Raw genomic sequence first — 10195 nt, 5'->3', positions numbered from 1 at the left:
TATATAATTGTGGCTTGACAGCAGCCATAGATACACAAGCTCTATACAGAAGAACTGTCCTTTTTGCATATTGCATATAAACTAGACAATTTATTTAGAAGAGGAGCAATCTATTAAAGAGAGAGAGGGAGGGAGAGGGAGAAAGGCCAACTACCAGGGTTGATTTACGCTCCATTGACGCTTTATCAGGCTCGAAGAAAAGGTCCGGCCAATCAGTTTGCGCCTTGCGCTCTGTCCCGACACCCCCCCCCCCCCCCCACCTCCCCATCCCACACACTCACACACACGCACATGCACGCTACCCCCCTGCACTGTGCGAGACTGGGCTGTAGCACTTTGTTTCACTATAGTGAGCAAGTTGTTGGGAAGGAAGGGGGCTAGAGGAGAGAGAAAGCGAGACAGAGAGAGAGAGAGAGAGAGAGAGAGAGAGAGAGAGAGAGAGAGAGAGAGAGAGAGAGAGAGAGAGAGAGAGAGAGAGAGAGAGAGAGAGAGAGAGAGAGAGAGAGAGAGAGAGGGGAAAGGGAGGGGGAGAGCCAGTGGAGGACAGAACAGAGGGAGAGAAAGAGAGAGGAAGAGAGAAAATCTCGTCATGTCCCTCTTCTTGTTCTCTGTTTAGTGAACTCGCAGCGTTGCGCAGATAATGTCCGAGAATGTCCATTTCTGGGACTTTGAGCAACTATTACGTGGACTCCATCATAAGTCACGAAAGCGATGAACTCTCCGCCCCGGCTCGCTTCCCAAGCGTCCAGTACTCCGGCTCCAGCTCCGCAGCGGCTGCGGGCGTGAGGCAGCCAGGCGGCGCTGCGCACCCGGAGCATCCCCATCCAGACTCCTACCCGTCCTGCAGCTTCCAGCCGAAGCCCCCGGTCTTCTCGCCGTCCTGGAGCCCCTTCAGCCCGCACCACGGGGCCAGTGGCCTGCCCACCGTCTACCACCCGTACATCCCAGCCCAGCACGTGCCCGCCGCTGACACTCGGTACCTCCGGTCGTGGCTTGACTGCGCGCCGCGCGGCCCCGAGTCTGTCCCGGGCCAGGGCCAGACGGGCCAGGTCAAGCTGGAGCCGCAGCTCGCCCACCTCGGGGGGGAGATCGCAGCCAAACTCGGCGGGCAGCACCAGCACGAGACCACCACGTACATCCTGGAGTCCACTTCCACGGCTGCGCGCGAGCTGAGCCTCCATCCGGCCGCCGTCCCGGGAGGACGCTTCGAGGAGAGTAAGGATATTTGCGATGGGAGTGAGGACAAAGACGGCCTGGATCAAAGTAAGTTATTAAAGCAGGAAATAGCGCGCCACAGAGCGAGGGAGAGAGAGAGCGGGGAGTGGGAGATTGTAAATGCTTTTAATGCCGCCATAAAACAAGAACAAAGAGCCGGAGAGCCAAAGTGCCCCCACCTTCTGCTCTCTGCGCTTACTGGGAGATTTGGCTCGTATCCTCCGTGTTTTACCAGCGGGCTCCTGTGGAACAGATTAGCACACTGCGATGCTCCAGAACGGCAGACTTCTCGGTGACGTTACCTCAAACCCTGCGCTTTGCACAATTTCCATTTCCATTGATCTGGCAAACACGAGCAGCAGTCAGCAAGTGGTTGGCAAATATATGATCAACTTGCGAAATAGTTATTCTAAAAAAAAGAGGGATCAAGATTTAAAAAATAGCGTATCAGCCCAAACCACCTTGACACAACTAAACATGATATGTGTGTTAGGTGATGCTGTTACTTAAACCTCAGATGATACTTTGAGAGTACGACCAGGCACTCAGGGGTCGTTAGAGTGGATTACCTGGCAGCAGCCCAAAGCCAACACATAAAGTGGTTTCATGAACTAAACAACATATTATTAGAGAGGATTATAAAAAGGGGGGAAATGATAGAGGTCCCCCTGAACGCTTTTTAAGTGGGAGTGAGCAGCTCAGAAGGGACGTTATTTAACAGCAGGTGCTCAGTAGAAAAAACTAAATAAGGAAAGTGGAGGGGGGGGGGGGCAATTATGATATTCAGACCTTTTTTCTGGCTTTTCTGCTCTGCTGCTCTTCATCTTCATCATCAGATCTCTCTGTGTGACAGCAGAGAACCTTGCTGGGTTTGCGGAGCCTCCAGGGTGATGCTGCAGTTAATTGCCGGGACATGCGCACTCCTGCCTCGTTTGAAAAAGGACCAAGCGGCTGATGCGTTAGATTCATAATTATAATTCATAATTTGGACCAAAATAGATCTTAGTATCTTTACTTCACGCAGTTTATGCCCGTGCACAGCACGCATGCTCTTGTGTCTTCGCTCCAGTACGTTGTGATGCTCGTCGTGTCCGTCTGCAACAATATCCGAAGGAAAATGGACGGGCTCAGTTATCATCTGTTACTTAATGCAGCCAGACATTGAATTGTTGATATTCCGCTTTGCTCTGATATTAATTCTTCAGCCAACAACTCTCAATAATTTCCCTTTGTGCATGGGTGGACGCGTATGTGCGCGCACTGTCACATTTCCGCTCAACTGAAACGGAACTTTTCTCTAGTTGTAAACATAATAATAACAAGAGGGATAAACCAGCTCATTGCGCCTGCGCCTCCTGTCTGTCCATCAACTGAAATGATCCTCGGTATATGTCATTCACATACGCGCCCCCGTGCTCCTTTAAAAATCATAAAAAATCATAAAAACCATAAAAGGAGTCAGGTCGTCCATCACTGGCCCGGCGGCTCGGAGCCGCGGAGCAGGAGACATTGGCTCTCTATGGAGCAGACGCATCATAAGTCAGAGAGCCGCGGGGTGCGTGGACCTGCTCTGCCGTGCGGGACCCGGCGCCGCGCACATGTGAGTGGAGAGTCAATCTGGACTCTGAACGCACGAACACATGCACACAGGATCTTCTGATGCTGCTCTGGTTTATAGTAGTGAGCACATGGGCTGGGGACAAAAGATTGAAGCTTTGACTTCCCTTCATGAGAGGAGTTCAAGGAATTAGCATAATGTTGTGTGAAGACTGACATTTACTCTATTATCACAAATTAACATTAAGAAATCACTGTGTCTCACCCTTAAAAGTTTAATCATATTTATTCAAACCATCGCCGGCTGAATATTTATATTCCACAACTCCATGTTATTATAGGCCGCCCTCATCTCGTACAGTCGCCTGTGAGTTGCTGTTTTAATCATCTGCTCACCCTGCAAAGATAATAATAATATTTTACCTGTCATGCAGTCGCAATCATCCTGATATAAGGCCATGGAGCGTTGGGCCAGTAACACGGGTTTGCTCTGTTTTTCTGCCATCACTCGCACTAACAACAACATTTAATCCATCATGCATGCGCCGGCGCGCTTGGCTCAGGAGGAACCACTTTTCCAAAGTCCCCTGACTTATTTCTGGTTAGAACAGGAAAATCCATTAATTTATTATTTTTTCTCTAAATTTGGTTTCTTGTATTTTCATGAAACGAGGTTGCATGTGAACGGGCTTTGTTCCCCTTCCTCTAATCCCGCCGGATAAATCTCCAGGTCTGCCACAGGAGTGTGATCCATGTGCATGAGCGCGTGACCGTTTGATCAGTGTCCGTTGGTGTGTGTGCGTGCACGAGGAAAGGAGAAGAAGGGAGTACCCCCCCCCCCTCCCAACACACACCCTTCCCCCATATTGGCCTTCAGAAGAAGAAACACAAATTGTTAACATTCACACACATCCAAATGCACACTTTATTGCTGGACTGGCACACACACACACACTCACACAGACACAGACACACATTTGTCTCTCCCTGTTTTCCTCTCAGACACACATGCATACATAAACACTCTCAGTCACCTTATTTCAGCAACTGAGTGAGCTATCCATCAGTGGAGAGGCCTGGTTAAGGGCTGGATGGAGCCCATCAGCCTCCAGTCTGAATTATTAGACTTTCCACCAGTATGTGCCAGTCTGGCTGCAAGTGAAACACACTCCATTCAAACCAGTCTCCTTTACTGGATCAATTTGAATGCTATTTCTATTGTTCGCATGGCAGCCATTTTGAAAACTACATGGATGAAAACACGTGGACATATTTCTCTCTTGTGCAGACCAACACCATCACTTCAATACAAATGGAACAGAGAGGCCTCAGTTTAGAAGCTGCTTGTGTTACCAGACCAGTCGTATTTACAGTGTGTCACCATTAAGGGAGGGTGGTTGGAAAAACACATTTAGCTCTGTATGTGATTGTTTTTAATTGGCTGTGTTCGGATATATTGCTTTGTGTTGTAATGGCCCAAACCCTGCGAAAGAATTCTGTTTTGAAATAGACTGATTGATTAATTTTATCTAAACATACATGTGTAACAAAAGTCCATATCTTTTTTAAATCATCAATAAGTTAGCCTAACAGCTTTATGGTTAAAGGTCCAGTGTGTACGATTTATTGGGATGTATCAGATATGGAATATAATATACAAAATCATGGATTCATTAGTGTAAACTAAAATTAGTCATGTTTTTACTAGCTTAGAATAAGCCCTTTATATTAAGTCTTCTTTAGCAGAGTCAGCCATGTTTCAACTCCATGTTTCCATATTACCCTGGATCAGATAAATCAAACACTGGCTCTCAAGGGTGCCTTCTGCATATTTTGTTTCCCAGAGGCCACTGTGGTTTTTCTTATTTTCTTATAAGTCACTTCTCCACTAGATGGCACTACATCCTATACACTGGATCTTTAAAGCTATACCATTTTTGTTTAGTTTAAGGTTAACTTCTTGCATAGTACGACATTGTAGGCTATCTAACTTAAAGTAGTTTATAGCATAAACGGAGGAAACAGGAGGAAACATGAAACCTAGCTCTTACTAAAGGTTATTGAATCCACCCACCAGCACCAATTAAGGCATTTATTTATTTTTGTTTCATTCTCACAACAATCGAAATGTAGAAATGCCATGTTTTGGCATCTAAACCTTAGCAAAAAAGTCATCAGTTTTTTCTGATGCACAATTGAATCTTAGAGTCTGAATTTCCACTGTCTGATTGGGTAACCAAATAAATACAGTGTGAATAACATCAGTAGAATCCTACCTTTAAAAATATCACATCCAGTTAAAGCCGGCTTCCAGCTACAGATTCCCTTTGTGTCACTGGTGCTGGGCAGCCATCCAGAATAAACTACAAGGTTACACTTCAGGCTTTGTGTTGCTGCTGCTGCCGGGCCAGAGAGAGAAAGTTATTACCCCTGAAGTTTATTAAGTTATAATGCCAGGTGAACAACCCACATTAATTGGTGTGTAGCTGGTGGTGGCTGGGAGAGATTGGTTGTAAGGGTTGAAGTGGGTGGGGGGGAGCTGGGGGGGAGGAGTAAAATACGACTTCAGGAAATGTAATAACGTGCCTTTGGGATATATGTGGGGTCAGTTTCTGGAACTATTAGGGTGAAATTGCAAAGGGAGCTAGAAAGAGCGAGAGAAGGAGATGGGATGTGGTATTAGTCTTGTAGCCGTTTCGGTCAGTGTTTCCATGCATTCATCACCGTGGTCTCTCTCTGTCACACACACACACACACACACACACACACACACACACACACACACACACACACACACACACACACACACACACACACACACACACACACACACACACACACAAACACACAAACACAGGAAAAAGGCACAATAGGCCAACAACAGAACATGTCGTGCCGGAGGCCTTCCAGCTTTACAGGAATATCAATCTTTTCATCCATGTGCCTTCTTGCTGACATGCAGGTCAGGACTTCAGGTTACATCTGCGAAAGCTACACCAACACCGACATTCTGTCTTTTCGACAACCCCCTTACTCTCCAGCCACCCCCCAGAGTAAAAAAAAGTGTACGCCATCCAGCATTACCCCTCACCACCCCACAACTGGCTCATCACCCTGGTGACAGCCACGGATTCCACATAGCTTCGTGGGTAATGGATGGTCTTGGCGGTGATTGTACACCAAGGGGATTCAAAGGACCCACTCTACTGTGTGACGAAGGCGCTGCATACATGCTGCTAACATAGGCTGGGTGATGTGATGAACACCATTGGCAGCCATTTTAGCCCCCAACAGTTGAGCTCCAAACTTTTAGCCATTACAACAAAGTCTCTGTTTACACCAGTAAACAGTCAGAAGTGCTTGCAAAAAATTCCTCTTGGCCTTAGAAACACCCAAAGAGTACAAATCATTAGCGTCATGTGGGTCAGACAGCTCTCATAAATTTTATTACATTCATGGAGCGAGGTTGGGTGGACACAGTTTGTGTGTTTGAGCAAACCAGTATATTTGAGTTGAGTTTATTAATCACATTCCTTTACTTCTAATTTTACTTTTTTTCACACTACATTCTCTAAAAATGAATGTCAATATCTTATGATGACTTCTTGTGCAATTTTCACCTAAATTTGATTTTGTTATGAAATGGTGGCTGTGATGAATCAGGTCCAGGGTTCAGTCTGTGTCACGATGTGTCCACAAGCTCATTGAAAATCAAACCTGGAGGACAAACGCTTTATGCTGATGCTTCCAAACAGGCTTTACTCTCTGTCACTGAACCGTGAACTGAACTCATAATAACAGAAGTAATAAGGGTTAATTCAATAGAAACAGTGCAATTACATTTGTAGTACATTGCCATAACCAGGAAAATGCCTTGCAGCAACGTTTCAGTGGAGCCAACACCTTCCTCTGTGCAATTTTGTTAAGTGCTGCCAGGAAAAAGAAAATGCTAATGAAATAAAATGGGAATGATACAACTGAAGATCCTTATAGTAATGAAATAGAAAGTCAATATGTTTTCCTGTGTTCAGAAATTTGACAAAACAAAAATAAAATACATTTTCTATTCAGTCCAAATCATGATTATAGTAACATCTTCAGCATTAATTCATCTTACTTACTTTACTTTTAATGGTCGCTCATGTATGTAAAGTTTTTAGCTACAAATCCAATTTGTTTCGTTTCCCCTTGGAATTGATCATACATAAAAATCCCAAGCTTCACATATACTTGTCCAACATTTCAGTCCAGAGCAGAATCTACTCTAACATCAACTAATACTGCTTCTGCCCATGGTGCCACACAAAACAGATCTTTGTGTCTAACTGGGAGAAAGAGGACATTGTTTCAAATGTCATATGCAGTTGTGTGAGTTGCCTTAGCATTACAGCATGCATGATTGTCATCGCAGTGAATTATTACCAGTGAAATTGAAGACAGACGAAGCCTCCACCCAGTATCAGTTAGGGGAAAGACTGGCTCCTCAGGGAGCGACCCACCACCTCAAATCCTGACTGCATGGCGTCAAAAGGTGCTGAAGATTACACTTGTGACGAGTAATAAGATCATCTGTTCTGCCATTTTAGGCCTGAGGACTGTGGCAACATAAATCATAAGAACAAAATCTCCAGTATAAACCCGATGCCATGCAGAGCTGATCTGCTCCTGGCTGTAAGATCTCCCCCTCTCGTCTTTATTTATGTTTGTTTCTGGTCACACAGCAACAAGAGAAGCTTTTAGACCTTGATGGAGCACAAACTGATTTAGATGACACATATTCCAGTATTGACTGTGATGGTCAGACTACATGTCTGCTGTGTTTCATTCAGTTGGGCTTGGTATAACCAAAACTGTGACTCTTCTTATGCCAACCTTTTATTTTCTCCAATACTCCGGACTGGAATTTCCTCTGGAAGTCACACTTGTGTCTTGCCCCAGATTGACATTGTACTCCTGACCGAGATGGTTGTCAGCGATAAAAGACGAAAAAAGAAACAGCAACTTTTAAGAAAATGATTCCAGTGTGGTCCGGGTTTGTGCTTTCCCTGCCGTCATAGATGCTTTTTATATTGTTATAACAGTTTTCTTTTTCTTTAGCTCAGTCTATATTTCAAGAAATAGTCACCTTTATTGAGAAAACTCAAATTTTAATCTATATTTAATTTTATTTAATTTCGATCCTATTTATAGGTTATATGAATGATATACAGACTTGAGCTGGTGGTAGATAGTGCTGGCATTACAGACCTATGATTGAGAGTGATTGATGGGAGGTAGAGCCTGACCAAACCACATGGAATGATTGCTTATATGGTTAAAGGTTTTATTTAGAAGATGTAAAAGTGGAAATCAACCAGAACCACCTCTCGCCTCTCTCGCTCTGTCCCTGAATGTGTTTTAAAATGGAAACATCTCATCGTTAGATTAATAATTGGCGCTGCACTGTTTAGAAAAGAGCTGCTAAAACCAGGCAATACCTGCAGGTATAGCAATGTTAAATGGGTTGATATATAGTCAAAACGAGAATAGAGATGTTTTCTTTTAAATCGTTGAATGGTCCTCCAAAGAGCCCTCAGTGCAGTGAGACTCACAGCGAGCTGCCTCATAGCTGGGATGCCTGCTGCTTTGCAGAGGGTAAATGTCGATAGCTCTCAGCCCCAAACCAGACCCAGGCCTCCCAAACATGAAGTCTCTGCTAATTACATTGGTCTGAAAGCTGTAAAGAGGGGTGGTGAGTGTGTGTGTGTGTGTGTGTGTGTGTGTGTGTGTGTGTGTGTGTGTGTGTGTGTGTGTGTGTGTGTGTGTGTGTGTGTGTGTAGGAGTGGCCCGGCAAACAGGAGATTTTGAAAAAAAGGACGAAGCAATTTTCTCTCATTTAAAAAAATGAAGAACAGCACATTTGAAAGCCTGTTATTTCTATTTCAGATACATTTCCACAATGAAAGAAAAAAATATTTCTGTCCCGTTTTCTCCATCACAAGAGCATTGAAGACTCCGAGGGGGCAGGATGGGAGCTGGGCACCAACAGAGATCCTTCATTTCACCACAACACCTCCGACGCTGCAGGCAAAACCTTGCAGGGTTCATAAGTCAATGCATGTGTTTGTGCTCAGACAGGGTTCAGTGCAGTCTACTGTGTGACCTGAGTTAGAGTCGCACTGCATCTTACACACGCGTAATGAATGGCGAAGGATGAACACAAGAAATATTTTTCCTCTAACCCCGGCAGGGTCGTAAATCTGCCAGCACTTATTAATTTAGCAGCAATCAGAAGTGACGCAGTGACAGCGCGCCGAGCTGCAATGTGATTATCATTCTCACGCAAACAGAAAGAGGAGGAGGAGGAGGAAAACGTATCGGGCCTGTCAAACATCTTCCCTGATGTGTTTGCTGTCATCATGCGGGGGTTCTCATTCTTCTTTCTTTTCTCATAATGCTCTGAACAGCTTCACTGACCCAGTGATTGCAGCATCTTCTCATTTTTTCCTGAAGGTCACCTTCAAACCGAATCCCCACCTTCTATTACCCTAGATTAATATGTTTCTATAATGACTTATTGCTTTATTTTTAATGATCAGGATCAGGCTGTTGTCTGTTCTCCTAGTGCTGTTTTTTTTCATCCAGACAATTACATCTGTCCACTGTGTCTGCTGCACGTTGGATGGAACAGGCCGTTTGTCTTCCACGTGCTGTCCAGTTGTGTTAGAGCTGTGGCCCGGCTGTCACCATAAACACCGTTTACGCACCGAAGTGTCAGTCGCAGATTCAGGCGTTTGAGAAAAAGCCTTGCTACACAAGGTTCCACAACTTTTACACATGGAGATCTGTTGTTTTGATCTTTGAGGGAGCGTCTTCTGGCTTGGCCTTGTTAATGTTGTCAGACAACCAATAGGAAGCATATGTGGATTTATTCTCGGTTTATTATAACTTTCTTGTCTCTTTTCCTTCTTCTCTTCTTCCAGATGACCCCTCGGCCAACTGGCTACATGCTCGCTCCTCCAGGAAGAAGCGATGCCCGTACACCAAATACCAGACTCTGGAGCTGGAGAAGGAGTTCCTGTTCAACATGTACCTCACGCGGGACCGGCGGCATGAGGTGGCTCGCGCACTCAACCTGACGGAGCGGCAGGTGAAGATCTGGTTCCAGAACCGGAGGATGAAAATGAAGAAACAGAGCAAGGAGCAGCCCAAGGACTAGCGGAGCTGCCTCACAACACATTCCCGACCATAGACTGTGAATAAAGATGGGCAACACGACAGCTCCACAAAAGTGAACCCAAAAAATCTTGATCACCCCTAGTGGCTGACTGCAGTATCGGTCATAAAACCTGAATCCTCCTTGTTAGTGGATGGGGCATGGACCAGACTAAAGAGTCAAAGTACACGTACATTTTGTTTTCTCAAAGATGGTTTCTTCACTACG

General features: G+C 45.1%; 1 protein-coding gene across 1 annotated transcript; it reads left to right on the top strand.

Annotated features, from left to right (window-relative positions):
- The first annotated feature begins 650 nt into the window (after nt 1–650).
- On the top strand, nt 651–9970 carry LOC133023398 (homeobox protein Hox-B9a-like). Its single transcript, XM_061090423.1, has 2 exons — nt 651–1263; nt 9735–9970. Exons 1-2 carry the CDS (start codon nt 651–653, stop codon nt 9968–9970), a joined length of 849 nt encoding a protein of 282 aa, XP_060946406.1.
- The last annotated feature ends 225 nt before the right edge of the window (nt 9971–10195 follow it).

This window comes from Limanda limanda, chromosome 17, assembly GCF_963576545.1.
Source record: "Limanda limanda chromosome 17, fLimLim1.1, whole genome shotgun sequence".
Lineage (NCBI taxonomy): Eukaryota > Metazoa > Chordata > Actinopteri > Pleuronectiformes > Pleuronectidae > Limanda > Limanda limanda.
The sequence above is the reverse complement of the archived record's forward strand: the minus strand, read 5'-3'. Positions and strand labels throughout refer to the sequence as shown.